The sequence below is a fragment of the Bactrocera latifrons genome, unplaced genomic scaffold (genome assembly GCF_001853355.1).
Source record: "Bactrocera latifrons isolate USDA-ARS-PBARC rearing strain unplaced genomic scaffold, ASM185335v1 scaffold_225, whole genome shotgun sequence".
NCBI lineage: Eukaryota > Metazoa > Arthropoda > Insecta > Diptera > Tephritidae > Bactrocera > Bactrocera latifrons.
Window position 1 is genome coordinate 157,567 of NW_017535797.1, and position 24,093 is coordinate 181,659.

A 24,093-nucleotide genomic window follows, 5' to 3' on the forward strand; every position below is an offset into this window, starting at 1 on the left:
ATCGGTTGAATCAAAATTTCGATGACTCTTTCGAGCATTTCGACCGGTAACTGGCGAATGAAATGAATGTTTTTCTTCAAAGGCCTGAATCGAAGCGCTTGAAAAGTTCCACCTTTAAAAAGACTAATAGTGTGATATCACAGGATTTTGTTGACCAATCGATCGGTCCAAAACGTGAATATATTTCCTCACCAAAGGGTTCTCTCAATAAATCTATGGATTAATGCGATGTGTGGGAAATGGTGCCGATTTGTTGAAACCAAATATCGCCGAGATCACGAGCTTCGATTTCGGGCATCAAATATCCGGTTATCATGGCGCGACAACGGTCGCCATTGACGTTTACGTTCTTAGGGGCATAATTTTTGAAGAAATATGGACCAATGATTCCACCAGCCAGTAAACCACACTAAACCGTTGTTTTTTATGTATGAAATAGCAGCTCTTGAATCTTTTCAGGTTACTCTTCGTCGAAATCCAGCAATTTTGCTTGTTTACATGCCCGTGTAGTTAGAAATGGGCTTGATCGCTGAACAAAATTTGACCCGAAAACGTCGTATCTCCTTGGAACTTTTCCAGAGCCTATGGAGCGAAGCGATGACTCTCCACGGTGTTCGTGTACACTCTCAGCTACGACTTTTCTTCACTGCGTGCTGGACCTTCCTTCTGGATGTTACAATGGTAAACTTCATATACTCTGTTCGGGGTATAACAATAACTGCTCACCTCGTAATTTAGCGCTTAGACGAGTTAGAATTGATAGCGTCGTTCTTCAGTGACAGAATTAGCCATCAAGAATGCTTAGTAACTAGATATGACAGTTACATATATACAAACATACTTATGTAGATACATACATACCTATATATGTACATGCATGTATGTACATATTTACATACACACATTTACATACTCATCATCGCAACAAAGTGCGCCTCACGTTCTGCCACTTGACAATGACATTTATGAGCGACTCTTTTTATTATTATTACTCATTTTGACATTTGCTTTTGCTCTTTGACAGTTGATACGTAAAAGTGTGATGTAATGTGATGTGGCTTAGGAAAAAAAAAATAGTCACGAGTTTGTGATGCTCTAAGAAAGCTACATCTATTTAAGTTCTTCATATGAAATGAGGATATGTGGCGTAAGTTAGAATTAGCAGCTGAGCAATACTGCGGAAGAGTCCAATTTATTTTCAAAATTTTCATATAAATTTTTGTCATTGTTTGTTTTTACTTGATAATTTGATTTAGTTGCTGTACATCTTTACAAGGGGAGCTTGATGAAAACATAGTTTCACTCTGAATAAATGATTACAGTGAAAAGTTTAGTCGAGGTATCGAGCTGTAAAATCAATGAAAGCTTGTATAATGTATGCGGTGACTTTTCGTTTTTAATGCCAAAGTCGACCTTTCCGACTAGAGGGAGGTTGGCCACTCTTTTTTTCTGAGATCGCAAGATGTGATCTTTATCGACTACTTGGATATTTGGGCTGGTTTAATAATGAATGTATATATATGTCTCTTCTATATCACATGCGGTCACAAAGGTGATGTAATCCTTGTACACGGAGATGGAGCCTGCTTCTACAAATTCTTGGACAATCTAGAATCAGGTGTTCTGCAGTTTCCTGTTTTATGTCGCAAAGCGGTAGTTTGCCCATTTGGGAAAAGTGCTTCCCGAACCTGCAGTGCCCTGTATAGAGCGCGACAAGAAGGTGGAATTTGTGTCGGGGGAGGTTGATCATTTCTTTAAACATTTGCAAGGTTGTATCCTCCTAGTAGCAGCTTGGCGTGATAGATTCCTCCTGCCAGTACATTTCTCTTCCCACTCTCTCTTCCATGCGGCGGGCTATACCGCATCGTAATGCATGGTTCTGAGTTCATCATCCTGGACGCTGCCGCAGAGCTGCCTAGTTCGCTTTATGACCCGGCACTCAGATCAGCTGTACACGGTAGAAAACTGATAAGCGGTTCAGTCTTCCACTGCTTCACTGCTTCACTAAAAGCGATTTGACCTCATAAGCTGAGATCGTTTTATTGTCGCTTGACTATCGCTAAGCTGGTTGCAATTGAGATGCTCGTGTCTCCCCCTAGGGCCTTCAATTGTTGAGAACACATTATCTTCCCTTTGTTAAAAACCTCTGCTGGCATGAGCAGCATGGTATGTTTCGCTACTTATTGGATAGCTAGATGCAGCGGTATGAGCTCCAGCATGACTTCAAGTGCTGCGCTTGGGCAAGGTCATATTGCCCCTGAAGCGCAGACGCAGGCGAGACATACTATCAACAAAACTGCTATCTCGAAAATATCGTCGAAATAATAAATTGGGCAAGTAATCAACATGAGGCTTTGAGTCAAACAATTTCTTCTAAAAAGTGCTTATTCTGTTAGAAATTATATTGAAATTTATTTCTTGAACTTATGTGGGCTAAGAGATGGTGGATTCGTAGGCTTCGAAAAAGTGTTTTTTTTGGCGAGTAATAATGTGATTTTTTAAGAGAATTGCAGGGGAATGGAAATTAATGAAATAAATTTCGAATAGTATATTTATAGAGCTGAGTTTGGCTTAATTTCCCAGAATAAACTAATCAGTCAACTCTATTACAAACGTAAAAAACTATTTACCTCTACGTGCCGCTCTGTAAACCAAACAACTTGTATACATACATGTACTTACATACAAACATTTGTACAAAATTTCGTAGGGTGATTCAGCCGCGTAACCAAATACTCTCACATAATATTTAATAAATTTTTTATGTAATTGTTTTTTCAAATGATTTCATGCGTAAAATAATCAAATAAAAAAGGGCTTTCAATATGAGCCAACCATTATTTCGGTAGCGGTCATAAAGATTTTCATTTGATATGTGTCATACAGTACCCATGTATACATAGCACATGTACATATGTATGTATTCATAGGCATGTGCTGCCCGTTCAACTGAAAATGTCATTGAACTATGAAATTGATCTACTAACTCATATACCCGATGTTGATTAGAAAAGGAATCAAATTGACGAAATTGGCTGTCAAGAGTGACAACATGCCGAATAAAATGTAGATAAGAAAAGTCTTACATTGAAGAATGTCAAATAATACAAAAAAGAAAAAATAATAAAAATTGTGGCAAGTTTCTACAGAATTTTCGAAGCTCTTCGCTGAGTGTGACACTAAGCTATTCTTTTTACAACAACAGCTACTCTCCTTAAGTATGGAAAGAAATATGTAGCTTTCTACTAATTCTTGACGATTGCCAAGATAGAAAGCTTTTCGTAGTTTATGGTTGCTCTGTGATATTTGCTCGAGTTGACGTGATCACTCTTTCGTTATCTTTTTGAAATCAAGCAAAGGTTTTTTGATATTGAAAATCTCTTACTTACTTGCTTTGCTAAATTATTCGGGCTTAGCCTGTAGACATCTGATGAACTTGTCAACTTAAGAAAAAAGCCCAAACGCCTTTTTATTCGATAAGAGGAACTTTGATTTTGACATCATTTGTGGTCATCAATCTTTTGTAAGAAGTGAGGTTATGTGGGTAACAGTCGAGGTTTCTATCTTGTTTTTCGGACAAGACGACAATCGAGCTTTCTGTAGTATTCTTCAGGACGACAAGACGGCAGATGGCATGTGTTAAATAAATCTAAGAGAATGCTGTTGAGACCGGAGTCCTATTTTGCGGTCCGATATTAATTTGGGTCTACATCAGTTATTAGATTTTAAATTCTCGTTGTTTTTGGATGCACTTTATAAGAATCCTGGGTCTCTGTGGGTACTTGTCATAGATGGAAGAGGACAATAAATCATACGTCGCAGTGCAAGCCCTAACTCATTTTTATTGTAGACTTTCTGCCTTAAACTTCAATTTTGGGTCGATCGGAAGCTATCCTTGGTTTACCACGATTTTCGGTGTAGTGACGTCTATCGAAGCCTGAGTTGAAGTTCGCTCCAGCTTCATCTGTATTCCGTGTAAATTCCTTTTATGTTTCGGATTTATGAGCTTTGATAAGGTCGGCAATCATGGATCTGAGAGTTCTTTTGAAACGATTTATAAAGGAAGTAGCTGTAATTGTATAGCGACCAAACACATAAACCTAAATGTTCCAAAGCAAGCTATATATTTTAAAGCTTATTCTTTTGATACTATTTTGTTTTGGAGTATTACTTTAGTTCAAAATATGAAATATTTTTTTTTTGAAAACAAAGACCTTTTTGTTTTCTTCATACAATACATACCTATAATTGTCATAACCTCACTAATTTTGTATCATTTACTTAATTCTCTTTGCAGATGATTTACTAAAGACAGCACCAACGCATCATTTGGACGCCGAACAGAATTAGTGGACGGACACTGACAATACGAACAATTTGACGAACCTTTGTGACAAGCTCCAGCCGCAAGCCTTCTGAGCTTGACTCCGTTAACAAACTGACGACGAGCTCCTCTTAATGTTGCCCTAAGTGCGAGTGTGAATTTTATGCGCGGCGCGGCAAGCAAGTGGCTGACTTTTTGCGCACGTTAACGCTTTGGACACACCTCCTTACGCTGGCGGATAGCTGCCGCGCATTCGCGTTTCACGCGTACCGGCCACGTCACAAACTGAAAAACGCGGGATGTCGGAAAAATGGCGTGCACTAAACTCAACTAGCGGAAATGTACATGGACAGCCACATAAAATAGTAAAAACAACAGCGGCAGCAAAGACAAGCAGTAAATCTAAATTGCAGAATATGGCAAGCAATCACAATAACTCCGGCAGCAGCAGCCACATGGTACCACATATTGGCGCACCTACTTTGATATCGACTACACTGCAGCAATTACCGCCGCCCACGCCGACACCGACGCCGACAACACCCACACCACAGTCCATGGCCGGTGGAGATGGGAATACCAGCAGCAACTCTCATTCACCGAACACTGCAATGCTAGCGTCTGGTGCTGCTGGCAGTGACACCGAGTCCAACTCGACGGACTATAATGCTGGCGCTATTGGTGGCGTTGGTGCGGGTGGCGCTCTGGGCGCTGGTGTGCAATTAAACTTTCATCTATTGACGTCGGATGCCGGCACCGCTGGCGATGGTAATTCAATAATGAACTCATCACAAATATCTGGCAACTCCAATGAGTCGATGCAGTTGTCGAGCAGTCCAGCTGCTGGTGGTGTTGGTCCTGTGGCCAGCATTGCTGGCAAATCGGGCGGTGGCAAGCATCTGACCGCACACAGTGTGGCAGGGGTAAGTGCATATGCATGTGAAATTCATTTAATGTTATATACCTTTCTTTTACTTCTCAACTTCGTTTTTATTTCAAACTTTGTTTATCGATACACTTATCGCCTATTAAGTGTGCATTTAAACGTTGTGCGCATTTAGGCGTGGAATATTGAATTTGGATGTGGAATGTGTTGCTAAGTGTTAAAAGAGCTGTATAAGCATGAAATTATCGTTGGTAGAAATATATTCTAATGGAAAATTGAGAGTTGATTGAAGTATTTTTACTTCGGCAGCCGTCGAATCCAATTTTACATACACTTGTTATAAGCCGATGCGATCTCAATGAACTCATAACGCGTTTCCGTAAGCCAAATCTAGCGTATATATTGGTTGAACGATAACCACCGTTTCGTGTCTGGCCAAAGATCAGTCAGGATTATCTTAAAAAACGACGGCTTTTATGGTGATAAAAACCCATTACCCAAATCCGATCATTTACGCGAATTGCTTGACGTGGATGCTCTAAAATGGCCAAATAGTGCAATCTTTAGTCTATTGTATCCTCTCCTATATTATTCCCCACATAGATCGATCCTAGGGCCTTCAGCCTGCTTCTACGAATTGCTCAAAAATCTAGAGTCAAGTCTTATGGAGGTTCCTGTTCCATGTCGCAAAAGCAGCAGCTTATGCAAGATAATATTTCTATGTGGAACAAGTGATTCTTGAGCCTGCAGTGCACAATATAGAGCGCGAGAAAAGGAATGAATTTGTCTCGAGGCAAGTTGCTTTTATCTCCAAACTTTGCTAGGTTGTAACCAGTAGTAACTTGGCGTGGCGCATTCTTGCTGACTGCTGCCAGTGCCGTTCTCTCCCCATTCCTCCGTGCGGAGTAACTTCAAAATGCATAAACATCACCGACTTTGACGTGGTGTTTTCGGTCCCGACTCATTTTTGGAGCATCATTTCCTAAAGTGTTGGACAGTTGCGACGTCTTATTAAAAATTCTATGTCTCGTTATCAGTATTGATGCATATGCATGTAGTTTGATGAATGTAGTGTCAATCAGTTGTTTCGCGATATCAACTTGACGTCGATTTTGCCAGATATTTAAGCATCTCTTTGCGACCTCTCAACATCCGTTTTGTAAAAGATCTTTTGGCAATAATTTATTATGAACACGCTTCAAATCCTTAACCAAAATGTGTAACATCGATCCAGGTTTCTGGATGACTCGCATGAGGCCTGTTTCTATTGGCTCTTGTCACTGAATTCTTTGTGCCACTTAAATATTTGTGTATATTATAAAATAGACCCATTACCCAATGTTTACAGTTCAACGTTTCCCATGCTGTGATTATATACTATATCATATCTCATAATCTCTGTGGCATACATGTTGTCTCTCTTACATACAAATAAATCTTGAAAGTTAATGCGTATGTGAACATTACCTTTCTCTCCCAGATGCAAGGCATTTACCTCTCTCGTTTCAAAGAATGATTGAAACGTATAAATCGACGGGTTTCACCACCTACTTGCCTTGTTCAGGGCGTCCTGTTAAATAAAGTGATAAAATGCAAAGGCGAAAGCTTCAGATGTTGCGAAAGAGGTTAGTTTAGGTTAGGTTAGGCTAGTCTGGTAGGCCAATGAGCCACACATAGACCAGGTTTGTTCCTTTGCGATACCAGATGGAGTTTAGTTCCTGGGTCTATAAGGAGTAGTTATTCTTTTGAATATATGAGCTTGAAGGACTCTGTTATGCTTAAGGCGCTTAATTCCTACTGCCGCTATTTCGGTGGAATGTCTGAAGGTATGGGCTCCTAAATGTTTAAGTCTTGACTTCCCAAAAGTCAAGAAAGAAGTGATTAGTTGTGTATACCTCATCTTCTTCCAAAAAGCTTTTGCAAACGGTTTCTGGTAATATTCCCAACTTTACAGCATAGACGCCAAAAGGGCAATGATCAGTTGCCAGGTTAAAAGCCCCACAACTAGAGAGAGGCTAGCTTCACTGAGCGCGATGAGATGACTAGATTTCCTGCAAACAATCTTGGTCCAAACGGCTATTGCGGCTCCGCAAGTACCTATAGTGGCTCAGCGGACACAAGAGGATACGGAAGCATCGACCTGCTCGATTTCCTTGCTAGCTCATCAGCATTACAATTTCCTGCGATTTCCTATGGCCCGGCAATCATACCAGTCTTATCACAAAGACAGTCGATGATGTTGATAGCGAGGTTAGGCACTCCTCGACCAAGTGTATGAGGAGTGAGTGTATTGTTACTTCTGCTGCAATCTTGGCTTGAAAGACGCTGTAATAGTCGTGAATTCTGAAACTGAAGTTCATAGAGAGCTCCCGACGGTAAACCCCTTCACCAACTTTTCCTCAAGCTTTGACGTATCCGTAAAGATGCTACTGCCCCTCTCCTCTAATGGCAGCCATAGCTCCCTCGTCGGTATATGGGCAGAGAAGGACCCGACAGAGTTCGGTTTGGTGAACTAGATGATCCGGTATGAAGTCAAATGTGAATATATCCGAGTGTTTATAGTTGATATAGGTATAGAGTTTAAAGTTGATCTGAGTAATAATTTCGGAGATACAATCTTGAGAACTTGTACATTCAAGGCTAGCTGCGCTAAGTGCCCTGTCTTTAAACGCGTTTTTCTCGAAACTGTGTTTTTGAAGTCGGTGGACACGATTTCTCGAAAAGTTATCGACCTATTAAGTTCGTATTGTGTACACGTCTTTGAAATAATATTATCTAGTTATTGAACGAAGGATTTTTTTTTGTTTCATTACAACTTATTTTTCTGACCAAAAAATTCCGAAAATTTTAGCAAAAATGAGATTTTTTTGTTCAAAGTCCGAGAAAAGAAGAACAATTTTAATATTTTTTTATTTCCTATGTTCCAAAACGAGATTTAGATATGTACTAACAGAATATGCTTAGTTTTTTAAATTTAAATGAACCAATAATAAGTTATGCTGTCCACGGCGAGACCACTTTTTTGAGAGACACCCAGGGAAATGCGGTCTCAACGGCGGAATGTTCAACATATGTATGTATTGTATGTATTGCATAACATATTATATTTTTCAAATATATGATTGCTTATATTAAAAAAAAAAAAACTCGTAAAAATACCTTTTTTTTACCTCTGAAACCCACCTAATCCCTTAAGAACCCAAATTATCTGAGCCTAATTGCCACTTTCTCGGCCATATACCTTCCGGTGATGTCTACGGGCACTATGTTCAAAAGACTGCAATATGTTAATAAACTAAAAATTTATGTTCGACTTGTTTAGTATTTCTAGAAGTTTTTTTTTAATAATTAAGAAGCATGTGAAGCTTGTATAATGTATATTGTCCTCTAAAAATTCTTAAAGTTTCATATCTTTAATAGCGCTCTTAGTTTTTCTTCTTCTCTTGACCACCATAATAAATGTCACAACTTATATTTGACTGTTATCGTTTTATGCCATAACACAGTAATGCGCGCAAAAACACTTTACATTCAATAAACGCCTTAAACTATGCTACACATTAATGCCATGACTATTAGCAATAGTACCAATGTGCATATGTGTGTGTGCTTGTGCTTATTGTAATTCTCGACGGCGCTGTGTCCAGCCGCAAAGCTACATACACAGACAGTCGATTTTCCAGCTCCTGCACACGCAAAACACGCCAAAGCATATAATCTTGTCAATTACTTAGCTTCACATTCGCCCTGCAACGTTATAACTACAGTTAGCGCTCGTATGCGCTGGTGTTCTCAGCTATTTTCGTATTCCGCTGGCGTTTAATTTGTTTTGCTGGCTCTTCGTGTTGCTGTTTTCCGTTTTGCTTGTGTTCCGCCCCTAACGATTTTTTGTTCTCTATGCGCTGCTATGGCATCCCGATGCGCCGCCCGATAAGGCACTAACTATAAGCATGCAGTGCTATATGTATTTGTATTTGTAAGTTATAAAGAACAAATTCTTATATTTATTTTGTTTTTGTTTTCTTTCATTTTCTTGCTGATGCTCTTCGCTTTTGCAAAAACACAAATTTATTACATTATTAGAAATTCTACAGTTTATTTTTCTGACTCATGCAAGTGTTTGTTGTTATTACATGGGGCAATGTTGAATATTTTATGCGCCCAAAACTATGCCTAGCATTTCTCGATTTTTCGCTATTTTAATAGCCTTGAAGTTGGGAATTAGAACGGAACGAATGATTTTTGAAGAGTTCAATGCATTTCAGCGATGCTGTTAACTCTCTGCTTATACAGTGATGGTCATACGAATGAGGTTAGTTTGTTGCAAAATTTGTGGTTTTAATATAATAAAAAAATTTTTTTTTAATTTGTATTTTGTTCACATACTATTCTTCTTTATTGGCGTAGACACCGCTTATGCGGTTATAGCCGAGTCAACAACAGCGCGACAATCGTTTTTCTTTTCGCTATTTGGCGTCCAATTCATGATACCAAGTGCAGTTTTTCACCTGATCTCTCCAAAGGAGTGGAGGTCTTCCTCTTCCTCAGCTTCGAGCAGCAGTTACTGAATCGAAAATCTTCAAGGTTGGAGTATTTTCTTCCTACTGTCCTTAATTCGCTGAATTATATCAATCATCGTTCCATCGACTACAGTATTAGCCGTTGTTCATGCGTAAAGGACCTTAAATCTTTCACAGAACCTTTTTCTCGAAAACTCGTAACAGCGACACATCTGATGTCGTCATAGTCTATGCCTCTGCACCATATAGCAGAATGGGGATGGTGAGTGAGCTGTAGAATTACGTCTTTGTTTGCAGGAAACTGTTCTTCTGGTTGCCAATTATCTGCGGCTTTGAAATGATGACTGTCAACAGTGTCGTGCGACGACTGTTTGTTTAATGACAGGAGCTATTTCGTCTTGCCCTTGTTCACTACCAAACCCATTTGCTTCGCTTCTTTGCCCAACCTCAGCCACACCACATCTATCTGTCTATATATAAGGAATCTTAAGGAAATTCAGAGAACGTTTCTTTCTAATAATAGTTTTTGTTCAGGACAATTTTAAACATGCCCTACATAAAGACCCATGAGAGGTTTCCTCATTACATTCAGACAGCATCTACTTCTGGCAATGAGATGTCATAGTACCAAAACTAGAAAATTCAGTTTAAAATATTCTCTAGCCTCCGTATAGCTTATACGAGGTGTTTATAAAATATCGTCACTTTTCAGTTTTTGTTCATTTCTCCACTATTTGTATTGTGTCGCCTTCAAAATACTTCGCATTCAATATTATGCAATTATACCAACGTTTCTTCCAGTCGCCGAAATACTTTTCAAACTTTATTTCGCATCTACCTTGCAAAAACGATGACACTTTAAGTTACTCTTTACTTTTAGAAATAGAAAAAGTCATACGGAGCCATTCCTGGCGAATTTGGAATGTGCAGCATTGCAAAATTCTAAAGTTTCTCCATCAATAGTTGTTTTTTATATCTCCAAATATTTATAAAGTTTAATTTAATTTTTGCTACTTTCAATTTCCCTATAGTCTAATTTAGACTACAATCTATGTATGTCTATGCCCGCCACTGTAGGCACTTCAATTACGCGAAATACGTATATAAAATTATACTGCATTGACAAATGTTGCAAGCGTCGCCTCAAGGCTGAACTCATTACATACTTTGTATTTGTGAGTGCAACATATTTTTGAAGCCTTTACTACGAGTGCGTAATGGAGGCTATAAAAACGGAATGTAATGGTGTGAATGCTGTAGCGGTGATAAAGTAGTAATGATGTTGGAGACATGTGCCAGCTTTTGCACGTGAAAAATAAGTTTGTGTTTCATTTTTCTTTTCATAAAAAGTTTTCACACTTTCCGCTTTGATGCACAAGTGGAAGTAATGGTGCTATTGTGTTGTTAATGATTTTGTCAGCGGAAAGAGGCTGTTTTTTCTTTGAATAATTCAAGGACCTCAGCACAAAATTATAAAATCTAAATATATATTTCGATTCGGCAAACATAATGGTCCAGGGAATTGTCACCAAGATACCGCCTGAATTCACTTTGGACTGACTGCATGGTAAAATTCTTCAAATAAGCATATGTATAAACAATTGAAAAATTAATAAATTAAATTCAATATTGAAATATTGGCATCTATTTGAGTAGGGTTGCCACCTTTTTAATTTTCTTTTAAATTTGATTAAGTGAGTTCAAACATGAGCTCTAAACTAAAAATAAATAAAATAACAATATTTCTGGCATAAATATTATAAATAGGGTTGCCAACTGTTTCGAAATTTAATTTCAAACAAAGTGATAAAATTAAAAGATTATCATGAAATAAAGAGCTTCGCAGAAATATTTGATATATAAATAAAAAATTTAAATAGAATTAACAGGCAAGCAAATTAGTTGCTACCAGCATTCCATCATATTACTATATTATGAAAATTGCCTCACTCCACCAGCGGACTGTCTGAAAATGTGAGGTCACAGGTGCTTAAGCCTTGATTTCGCAATGGCTGAAAGATATTTTCATCTTATCTTTATCCAACTCAAGCCTGATAAGATTCTCCACTTTACCGCATGAACGCCGGCAGATCAATGACCAGTTAAAACTTCTCCCATTAGCGAAAGACTAGCCTATCTGACGTTGAAGATCTCACTGAGCGTCCTGCGAACCATAATATTGCGACAGCTAAGGAACTAATATGCAAGTAATCCAGCGTACCCCAAGCTTTCGCGAAGCCCAGTTAACCGAAAGTAGAAAGCTCGAAAGAGTTATCCGTTCCCATTCTACAAATTATGGAGCTAGTACCTTTCCTTGCCAGTTCGCCAACTTCGCCGTTACCTGCGGTCTAACCTTACTAGTAACTGGAAGACATTGATATCGTCGTTAGGCATTCCCAAACTAGCCTTCAACTAATCGTGCGTGAACTAAAGGCTAGTGTGGTCGTCCTGTTATTATATGCATTTGAATCTAAAATATCTATATTTTAATATACCAAAATTGTGCGAACCTATATTTTGGAGCATGCTTTTCATTTTGAAGGAAGTCTGTTCACCATTATCTCCTATCAAAGCGTTTCCATGACCTCTCATACACTATTTCTCAACCTTAAACACTTATGAACCAGGTATTATGCTTCTTTTTACGAATAAATTCTTTGTGGCGAATCTTTTTTTCTCGGACAGTGGGTCGTTACTTCTTGGCTGCCAGATAAACTGAAAGCCATCTTTGTAGTCCTTTCTGAAATGGTGTAATGCTTCTTCATTTGAGAAGCTGACACAAGTTTATTTCTGCGAGCAACAGTTTCAGTTTTTTCTTTTATACAAGAGTATTTCTATGTTTTTTTAGTTAAGTCCAGTATGATTCGTTGTCCAAAGTGTCATCGAGTTTAAGCTCAAATTATCAGTATTTTTGAGTACAAGTGTTCGGCTGACCCGAAAGTTTTTGCGAACTTTTGAGAGGTTGTTCCTATTCCGAAACTTCTTCAAGCCATTTCCATCATAGTCAGGCCTAGGTAAATGGAACGGGCAAGGAATTATATTCGGCCAAGGACTAGTATCCAAGGTTATTTAGATTATCTGCCACTAAAACAACAACAGTAAGAATTCCTAAGGTTTTTTTTTATTTATTTATAATATTTTTCCCCTTTTTTAATTTTTTTCTGAAAAAAATTTTTATTAAAAATAAGTAAAATAACTCCACTCATCGGCTTATTTGCCCCAACCACAGTTATAAATACAAAAAACCTGCATGTTTGTACTGCTCATTTTGTACAAATCGATTCGTGTCTGACAAGCTAAATTGCATTTCCGTTTCCGCTTAGCAATCACACGCAATCCGCTAAGAAAACCCTAAAAGTTTTCTATTTTTTATACTTTTCTTCCACATTTGCGCTCGATCCCTGATAAATAACTGTTTAAGTGTCTTGCTTTGTATATATATATACATATACTAATATAGATTTCTCCAGAGATATGCTTCTTCACATGTCTTGGGAATAAATAAATGAAAAAAAAAAAAAATCCTTTATATGACATGCCACATTTCTTAGATACTATTGATAGCAACAATCTGTCAAGCACTCGATATAACCGTTAAAATGCACGCTTCATGTTGTCTCTTAAGCCTCACCGCTACGCCTCCCACATTTCCGTTAGCTACTTCAGCTCTATAAAGCGCATCCAACTTACTCATTTATGGCAAATGTCAAATGAAGCGATGAAGTGGTTATCACGTACGAGCCAACATAAATTATACGTGTATCGTTTTTTATGGTTTTTTTGCACAACAATATTCTGTCTGGTATGCTTGTGGGTGTCTGTAACTCTGTGTGTGTTGAGTGAAAGTCGGCAGCGAAATTTCATGTTTATTGCTTTTCAGCTGTCACCCCTACTCGCATTTCAGCATAAAAACTTCATTTTTGCGAGAGACTCATAGACACATTAATACATATGTATGTGTATACTTGGTATCAAGAGTGTTGTTGGGCAGCCGGTAAAATTTAGTAGCATATTTTCAGGCGTTCTCCACTGAAAATTTACATTTAAATAGAAAAACGGAAAAACGCATATGAAATTTAAAATAGCCAGCGAGTTTGAAAAATGGCTCCGTTAAAGTTAAAAAAATGCAACAACAACAATAAAAATATACAGTAAATAAGGAAACGCTGATTTCGGACGCGATGAAATATTAGTTATTCCCATGCAGAAGAGAATGAATATATCAAGGCAATAAAAAAGTATTTTAAATTTAATTTTAAGAAGCTTTAAAACTCAGTCGGAATTGCAGCAACAGACGCTTGTGCCGTAGACACCTCATATATTGTTATGGTATATTAAAATTTGTTTCCGGTTTTGTTTAATTCAATTGAGATGAGATTTCCGAAAACTTGAGCTCAAATCTTGCGAAGAAAATATATATCCCGGCCCGTTCTGTTCACGTGCCAGTGAGCACCAGGAGTCCGAAACCTGAGTACATTCTAGCCTTTGGCTGCGATGAATCTTAGTAAAGAACACTTAAGCTAAGTGGTTTTTTGTTGGCTCTGAGCTATTTAGATATCATCGAATGAACCTTAGAATTAATTCTATATCATACTGGATTCAAAAAACACTTGATCAACATGGGCATGGTCTCTTGTGCAAACTTCCGGCTTTGCGACATGGATCCGGAAACTCCAGACTTTATGTTCTTGATTGCCTAGCAGTTTGTAGAAGAATGTTCACGATCTTAGGATCCACCTAGGTGGACAAGTATCACATCACCTCTATCGCGCCAGCAAGCTCTTGGACTTGTTTAGATTTTTGGATCTTTGTGACCATATATGATATAGGAGAGGGCACAATAGACCACAGGTTGCTGCGCAAAACGTCAATTATTTTCTATCTATCTTTCCAACTATCTAATAGACTATCTAATAGATAGTTGGATAGATGATGGTATGAACAAAGTGACAGAATGAAACATTCTAAACATTTCGATATACAAAAATCGGCATACATATCGATATCGAAACATAGAAATGTATTGATGAATGGAAGAAGAACGAATAGACGATTATTGGACGAGGGAATAGATAAAACATACGGATGAATTAGTGAACGGATGAAGACGGGTAGGCGGCTGTCCGGATTGATGAAAGTGTAGATAAATGCCAAGAACGGTGGGACAAATGAATAGACGAACGATATATAATTGGACGGACGACATTTGCGGGGACGAACGACGCATGCTTGTATGTATGAAACGAATGGATTAATGAAGTGTGTTTGGAACGGACTCATAAATACGGTTCGAAGGACGGTAGTCAGAATGCACTAGCAGTAGAGGACGTTTCAAACTTTTCCGTTTATAAATTACAATACCCTTTTTATACAATTATAAGCAACCGTTACCGTGAATACTATATGCAATAGCGTTAAACTCTGGTATAAAAAAATACCTTGGCGAGCTTTAGCCAAACAGTTGAAAGCTAAAAGTGAAAGTAGAATGGGTCTCAATGACATTCGTAACTACGTGTAGTCTATTTTTGGGGGTTGCAACTCACGGAAATTTATCGCGTTTTATTTAATGGTGTTAGCCAAAGCACACTTTGCATATGGATAAGGGTAACTCATGTTGGTGGGGCAAAATGAACAACATGTAAATGTTTAAAATTACACGGCACTCACACTATAGTTACAAATAATAATTGTGTGTGTGTGTGCGTGTGAAGGTATAAGTTTGTTCGTAACGACATTATTTTTGTCTGCGAAACGCCTGAGGTTAGATCCACTAAAATTGACACTGAAACTCGACGCCTACTTCATATAGGTTGTCCGTATGTGGTGGATAGAAAGTGAGTATGGTGAGAGTTGAGTTGTATTGCAACACTGTCGTGGTTGAAGGGAAGAAGTAGTAAGAGAACTTGGAGGAACGTATTATTTTTTAAGGGAAAGTAAGAGCATATGCAAAGTAAAAGAGTATGAAGTAAGGATAAACAACAAACAGACCGTTAGAAGTTACACAAATGTACAGTACTTCAACCGCGTTTCAAGTGTTGAGCTCACAAGCCTAGCGTCAAGCGAACGAAGAGTTAAAAAGGTCGTCGCTTTTCGCAATGCGCAAACAAATCATTTCAGCGCTCAAGTACTGCAAGTTAAGCACATACTCGTACCGGCTAACTTTGTAAGTACTTCGTACTCGCATACTTGCAAAGTTAGCCGGTCTCATTGACTAAGTGTCAGCGCGGTTGCCTTGCGTGAGCTTGTCTTTGTTCGTTCTTTATTGGAGCTTGTTTTCGCAACAGTCTTGAACTTGAACGCAATTCGCTGGTCTCATTTATTTTACTTGAACTGTAGAGGGCAAAAGAGAAGAGAGAAGAAAGGGAAAAGAGAAGCAACAGTATTGCGAAGTACTGCAGTAAAAGTGTAGAAAAAGTTAAATTAATGAAATTCATACTGAGCAAAGTCGGCCTTTTGTATATATCATGCGCTGGGTCGGCGGCAAAGTCTACCACTACTGCACCCCTTCCCTCTCAATAACACATATATCTACTTACATATATACCCTTGAAAGTGTATAACTCATTTGCCGGGCTTCTTCGTTAACGAGTACGTGATATGCCTCGCCATTAAAGTGGGGTTGCTCGTCAGTCTACGTTTCAACACTAATCAATGCATTTAGACAACCACCGTCATGTGATTGGGGGTGTTGTAGCAAAGTGTTTATGCAACACTTGCTATATTCGCTATATTCTTTGAAAATTTGTCTTTTTGGAAAGCGTCTGTCTTTTTCGGGCTTGGGGAGTGAGCTCCACTTCCAAACCACACTCACATCATTTGCCTTAATCTATGTAATGATCACGTAAATCATCGGATTTTATGTGCCGATGAAGTTTGGTTGCAATTGGTTTTTGTTAACTGTAATTTGCACAATAATGATCAGAAAGTTGTAGGGGAGCATTAAGAAGAGACTACTTTAATATATTATCTATAAAATTTCTTCATGCAACTTTTAGGATGTGGAGTTGTCACATATCTAAGCCGTATTTGCAAAATTACGACCTTATAGACCTTAGGTTAGGGTCGTAGGGTTAATCCTAATGAATGAATGATGATGATAACGATGAATCTCACTTGGGCAGAAGGATTCGTCCTTTGTTTTACCCAATAGTGGTTCACAAGATCCTCATAGATCGACGGAGTGTTTTCAGCTTACCAGAAATTTGTTAAGCTGTTAACATCAAGTGTAGCCGTTTCTGTAAGTCCGCTAAAGGTGTGTCTAGCGAGATATTTCAAGCTCAGTTTAGCAAAACCTGGACAATAGAGGAGAAAGTGAACGGGTGATCCCGGCTTACCTTTCTCCATACAGCGTACGACCAAATATTTAGCGGCACTACGCGTGAAAATATTGGATAGTGTTCATTGACTTCGCTAAGGGTAAAAAGTTCGGCGGGGCTCTTAGAATTTATTATGGGCCAGAAGGATGTCTATTTCGCTTTATGGAAAAGTTTTTGTCTTATGTCGACCTCAATGACATACTTTTTGCGGATAAGTATGTGTCGAAAATAATTACTGCTTTAAAAGCTTCGCTTCGGGTTTTCTCTTGCTGAAATTTATTGTAAGGTATGCCGAAAACCATAAATATTAGATTTCGATAAGTCATCTGAGACATCAAATTGTGACAGTCAGAAAGCGGTTATACTAGACTATGTAATAAGAAGGAGACTCAAAACAAGAAGTTCTGCTTGACAACTTGAAGTTCAGAGAAAAAACATAGTCGTAGTGGATCTCTTCTGCAAACCAAAACGGATTTATCCATCAATAAGGTAAAGGCAAGGGTTTCTGAGACAATAGCGAACATGGAATGGTTGCAACGATATCAAAGAAACTTAACCTAGGTCCATGCTGTCAAAATCTCCGTCTATAACTCAAAAATTATTTTAAAAATTTGTTTCGGTTGAACAAAGCCTTCTCGGATTTTTTGTTTTTTTTTGTTTTAGGAGCTTGAACTTAGCGATAGGACGATCTAAATATAAACCAAACTCAAGAACACAAATATTTTGTTGATTACGTTATTGCAAATATTTCAAAAGCTTTTTACCTGTGTCCGTTCTGTCTAAATCTCCATCTATATCTTCTTAGTTTTATCTATACCTAAGAAACTCGAAACTTTCTTGGATTTTTTTTTTTTTAAACACAAACGCAGTGTTCGATTGATCTTGAAGAATACTAACCTCTTATGAATTAAAATCGGTGATTTAACTTTGTCTTATGCTGCTAGCTAATTAGCTTTAAATTTTGCCCAGAAATGTTTTAAAATTCATATTAAGAAGAACGGTTATGCCGAGTTAAAAACAGTGCATAAATCTGCCGCAAAAGCTTCCTCTTGAACACTACTAAGGCCGACTCATCAGATGATATCATTGTCGGAATGGTGAGAGACTTGTACAGTTTGGTCTTCGTTCGCCGAGGTTACTTTTCAATTAACTACTCAGTCCAAAATAGCACCTGTTGGCAAGAGTGATTCTGCATTGCATTTCGAGGCTGACGTTGTTGTTGGTGTTAACGCTGGTTTCAAGATAGACGAAATTATTTACGATTTCGAAGTTATAACCGTCCACAGTGACGTGAGAGCCTAGTCGCGAGTGTGACGGATGTTTGTTTGAAGACATCAGATATTTCGTATTATCCTTTATTAAATAAATTTATCAGAAAATCTTTTTCACATTTCCTCCTTTACTAGTTTCTTATGTAAACGTTTTCTTTCACTCATAATCGCTTGCTTTATTATACTAAAAACAATCTCTAAACGCCATTATTAATCATTGCCTTTTAAAAAACCATTTAGAGCGCATTGACCACTTTTCCGGACTTCCTAAACCAGCGTCAAATTAATTTTTACTACGAAAAGTTCATTAATTACGCCGCGAACAATATAAAGATTATCTTTAACTCACATTTCAAATGAGTGGCGTTCATGCGGATACTGCCAGACGTAAGCTAGTGAGTGTTCTTTTCAATAAATGCCAGCTCGCCTGACTTCAGGCTGAAAACTTGCCAAATTTAATAGCCAATTGACTTTTTGAGTTGTGTGAAAACACTTTCGTTGCGAGTGTTTTGTTGTCGTAATGCTTTAAAGCCTGTTATAAAACGGTATTAGCGGGGGCATTAAAGAGAGTGAGCACAAAGCAAATGAAAGTGTTTTGTGTATAGAAAAACATATGTACACATATACAAATCCAGCGACAATAAATCACTCGAGACACCTTAATGACTGACAAATACAAAATACTCATGCTTTTAGCTATATATATATAGTATATACCAAAAACAAATACCCAATGAATGAAAGTGAAAGAAGAGAGAGTGTGAGTGTCGGTGCGGTGCAGTGAGTGTGAAATGTGAGGATATGAGGATGACTTTCAGTATATGTTAGCTGCGAAGCGTGAAATGACTGCTTGCCTGCCAGAGTGTAGTGTTTCGAGTACAATGGATTGGGTGGCAAGCAGTACTGGCAAATGAGAAATGGTTGAGTGAGTGAGTGAATGTCAGTCAAATGAGGAGTTATAAAGGGGTTGCATGGTTGTATTTACAGGCTTTGCCACTCCAAACTGCCGGCGCGTCGTTTTTCAGCAACAGCTTAGCAGAGCTTAAGAGGGCAAAAGCAGATATATTTATTAGTATTAGAGTTCATGGGTAGGCAGTCATGCTGGCAGACAGATAAACTGTCGAACTAGCAGTGATGGCCTTAAATAGCTACTAGGCAGCCTTGCAGCCGTTAGACGCTACCAAAGGTTAGTTAGCATATAGATGTTTCATGTTTTTAATCGGCTTTAAGGCGTTGGCCGGCTAGCATTGACTTTACCGGCAAGCTTATTGGCAGGCGCGGCGTGTTTGTCAATCTCAAAAGGGTGGTTGTTGCATGTGCTTGTCCGTCATTGGAGGGTTAAATAAGATTAAAGTCTCAAACCGGTAACTTTAATTAAAATTAATGTTCGATTATCGCGGCTCATTTCCATGGCTGGCGATGGACTTTGAATTTTTCGTGCGGAGGATGACATTAATGTTTTGAAGAGCTTTTTGGCTATCAGAGTTTTTGGTATATCTATCTGAGCGCACGTCCTTCCGCCCCTAAGAAGCAGCTTATTTGTCGGAAGCGATCAATATGGAACAAATATTGTATATAGTTGCCGTACAAAGTGACTCCTAAGTCACAACGACTCACCTAGCTCCAGCATATTGATAAATTCCAATATACTGCTGGGTGTATTGAGACGATGTAATCCCTGTTTGGACACATTAATCCAAGGAACTTTATCCTGCGCCTACCGACTACGTCAATTAGCAGGTGTTCTGGAGTTTCAGGCTTCCTGTCGCAGAACCGGCAATTCTCACAAGTAGCTAAGCCCATGTTATGTAAGTGCTTCTTGAGCTTGCAATGATCAGTGCAGAAGGCAAAAAGCAGCCTGAGTTGGCCCCTTGGCAGGCTGATAAACCTTTTAAGGTGACGAACGGTTCGGGTCCTACCATGTTTGTGGATGCTGCGGAGCGGGCGAACTTATCAGCCAGTTCATTAACGAGTATAACTTTGTGACCGCGCACCCAGATAAAGTTCACTTGGTTAAGATTTGATAAACTGTTCAGCCGTTTATTACACTCCTGCACCAACAGTGCACCAATAGTGGTCTCGTCCCCATACGATCGCTTTTACAGCCGCTTGATTGTCGCTGAGTATAACTATCCATTCATTGTGATAGTTGCGTTGGAGGCTTATCTCCACGCAGCGACTTAAGGCAAACACCTCTGCTTGGAATATGTCGGAAAACTATCGATAGTTACGGAGAGTTTAGTGTGTAGTTCTGCGACTTCTGCGTCAATTTCTTCGATCGGTGTACCTTTTGATTGTACTATCCCTGAGTAGTAGCTCGTGAGCGGAATCATTCCATTCAGCCTTACTGCTGAGAGTCACCTTAAACTTTTTTCATAGTACTGTCCTTTGGAAGAAGAGCCAGTATTATTTCGCCACTTAAGTCTTTCATGCGCTGGGAAACTAACCAATCATAACCAAGGCAATGACCTTTCTATACCGTAATACAAATAAAATACAAAATTTTTTCACATAAAATACTTTTTTCAGTAAAAATACATTGGTGAAAGATGTTGTAGCTTCGCAGCAACCGAACTTAGCGTTTTTGTTAAATAAAATTTTAAAAAATTAAATATTATTTATTATTAATAACATTCTTTCTGAAATCCTAAAACTTCAATCATCATACCTCAGGCGTTGTCATCGCAAACCTCAAGAGGCTCAATTCACAGTAGCCTAAGCAAGAAGCAAAACCAGGGTCAGGGAAAGCGTCGTAAAGCCACCTTCTCGTCGACACACAAGTGTAAACATAACATTCGCGCATTCACATGGAAATTTAATTTAAAGTATGCAATTTCATTATATTATTTTTACACAATTCCAACATGACTGTGTTATAAGATAAATTTCATCTGAACCTCTGCCTATCGAAAACGAGACGAAAGGCATAAAATGTGCTGAAAGTGTGCATCATGCATGTATATTTGAATATGCTATGGTTATGTTACGTATAGCCATACATATGTGCTAGGGTGATTCTGAAAAATTTTGTTGAGAAAAATTCTGGAAAATTTTCGAATGCCGTACAGTTGTTCTACTCCTCCCTAAAAACACATATGTTATCTTCTTGAAAGATTGGAAACGGGTTCCACGGTGCGGAAATTTCTGTTTGGGGAACAAGAAAAAATCACACGGGGCCAAATCTGGTGAATACAGTGGTTGATCGCTGATATTAATAGCGTTTTTGCGATGGTGCATTATCATGATGATATGATCATTTGTCCCTCTGAAACAAATTCACGATGCACCAAACCATGAATTACGGAAAACAATCCGTATCACATAGATTTTTGAGCGGCTTTGGGGTGGTTCTTTGATTTCGGCTTTTCTTTTCCTCCATTCTGAAGATTTTTGACTTGTTGGCATGCCAAACTCATAACCCATCTCTCATCGGCAGTTATAATGCTCTTCATGAATGTGGGACCGGAATTCCCACAATCAAGCTTACGGTACACTTTTCGAAAAAATTTCAACTTCATAGGAACGAATCGAGCAAAAACGCGTTTCAGACCCAAAATATTCACCAAAATCATTCGAACGATGTCGTCCACTTTTTTGATATTTTCATAAGTTGAAGAGATTGAAGGTTATCTAGAACGAGGCATGTCTTCAACGATCTCTCGACGAGCCTTTTCCAAAATTCTCAACGATTCCGCACACGAAATTTGTTTATAAATCCGAAATTTGAGACAAATTCTTTGTTGATTATTTTTATCCATTGTAAAAATCGCAAAACACTACTGAAGTGTACCGATTTAAGAAGCTGTTGTAAACAAACTGGTCGACAGATGACGCTCATATTTGGCATGGCAATTAAAAACAATCCTACCAACTTAGCAAAATATATTTTTCTGAAATATCAACTACACGGTATGAATTTCGGGGAATTTTTTTGTCAGAATGTATATTATTTACAATTATTTAAATTCTTTTTTTTTTATAAATTTTCTAGTTTCTAAAGCAGTGTGTTTCTGTTAAAATGTTAAAATTACTTTTTTACTCTCTTTTTTTTTCTATTATATTTAGTTTTTAATTTATGCTTTATACTCTTTTTTTTTTATTAAAACTTTCGGGTTTGGTGCTCAAAAATTTAATAAAAATAAAAATAAATCTTTTTCACTGCGAGCGAAACCTTAATGAACTCTAATCAGTTTTAAAATTGTTATATAATATTTTCGACTATAAAAATATCCGACATAAAACTGTAGATTTCGAAAATCTGTTTTAAAAAATTTATTCCCACACTTACGCACCACTCTAATGTATGCCCATACATACACACAAGCCACAACATAATGTGTCTTGATATTTAAATTATTGTTGCCTTTTCTGTCATCCACCCTTGGCTGAAATCACACCCGGAACGACGGCAGCAGCGAAGCTTTGTCAAGATAGCGTTGATAATAATGAATGAAATGCGTCTTTTGTTGATAAAAGCCACCAGAGAAATGTGTGGGTGCATATAGAAAAGTCAACGGAGCAAAAATTGCAACAAAAAAATAAAGAAATAAATATGTATATGTGTATTTGCATGTATTATATGTGAATCACTTTTAATGCATGTAAAGAAGTCTGTAGAAATAAAGTATAATTTTAAAGAAAACAAAAGCGGCAAAAAAACAAAATTATTTTCAAAAAGCCGCTAAGTGCACGAGAATGGGAATTTGTGGTTTTGAACTTGAAATAAACAAAACTCCCACCGTTTTCCGCATTATTCAACACACAAAGGTTGCATTTGCATGCATTGTGTCGAAATATATATACATATGTACATATACATTGACAATATATGTACTTTATTTGTTTACTGCAAGACCGCTATCGACGCTCAAATTTTAATGAAAGCAAATCTAAAAACATTTCCATACATACATATCTGAGTGTCACCGCAGGAAAATTCCCCACACTCTACCAGTGGTGGTGTAGAAATTTCTTTACGGTTGCACCACGAGCATGATAGCATGATTGAGCGGAAGACACCCTGCTAAGTAGAAAATTTCATATGCAAATCAACATTTGATTCAATTTATTTGACAGCGTTATCGCATATGCACCAAGGCACATAATATACAATAAATACATACATTCATACATACGAGTGTATATAACTACTATATGCGTATCATCATTGTAGTCTCCGTTGAAGCACTGTCGGTTGGGGTGAGAGTGGTGAGATTGTGTCAACAGTAGCCAAAAGTTTGGATTGAGTGCCGTGCTATAACAGTGTTGCCCCCGTTGTTTTAATGAAAACTAAAAAATAAATATTTATCACACACAGAATATATTCGACGTATAACTCAACAAAAAGTCCCAACTGTTAGCAAGACTTATTCTGCATTGGATTTTAAGGTTGATATTATTTACTTATTGAATATTTTACCTTCTTTGGTTAATTCTGCAGCTCGAATTATTTTCTCCAGCAGTAGATTGAAGACGTCGCGCGACAGTCGCATTGTCTGGAACCTCATTTCGTATCGAACGGCTCGGAGGGATCCTCCCCAAACCTGAATTCGAGTATGGTATGGGCATCAGTCACTAGTTACCACTGGTGTTCTACAAAAGTATGCTCCGGTCTTGGAACCTTCCGTTAGTCGCTGCATCTTTGCGTAGAATTTTCGAGTTTTGCAAGTTCTTCATCCTTTCGACCTCTCGCTAGTTTTGTCTGCAAATGCGTGTCGCTTCCTTCTTCAACTCTCGGTATTTATCTCATGCCGCACGTGTTGTGGTGTATTTTAAC

The 24,093-nt window shown here is 38.1% G+C and overlaps 1 protein-coding gene across 4 annotated transcripts in view; it reads left to right on the forward strand.

Moving 5' to 3' along the window:
• LOC108968692 (GTPase-activating protein CdGAPr) overlaps positions 1 to 24,093 on the forward strand; it is a 204,431-nt gene that overhangs the window by 145,861 nt on the left and 34,477 nt on the right. For all 4 annotated transcript variants that reach the window (XM_018932861.1, XM_018932864.1, XM_018932862.1 and 1 more), the window contains one exon: positions 4,298 to 5,247. In XM_018932861.1, the coding sequence (XP_018788406.1) occupies positions 4,624 to 5,247 (624 nt within the window). In that variant the 5' untranslated portion in view covers positions 4,298 to 4,623. The remainder of the gene's footprint in view (positions 1 to 4,297; positions 5,248 to 24,093) is intronic.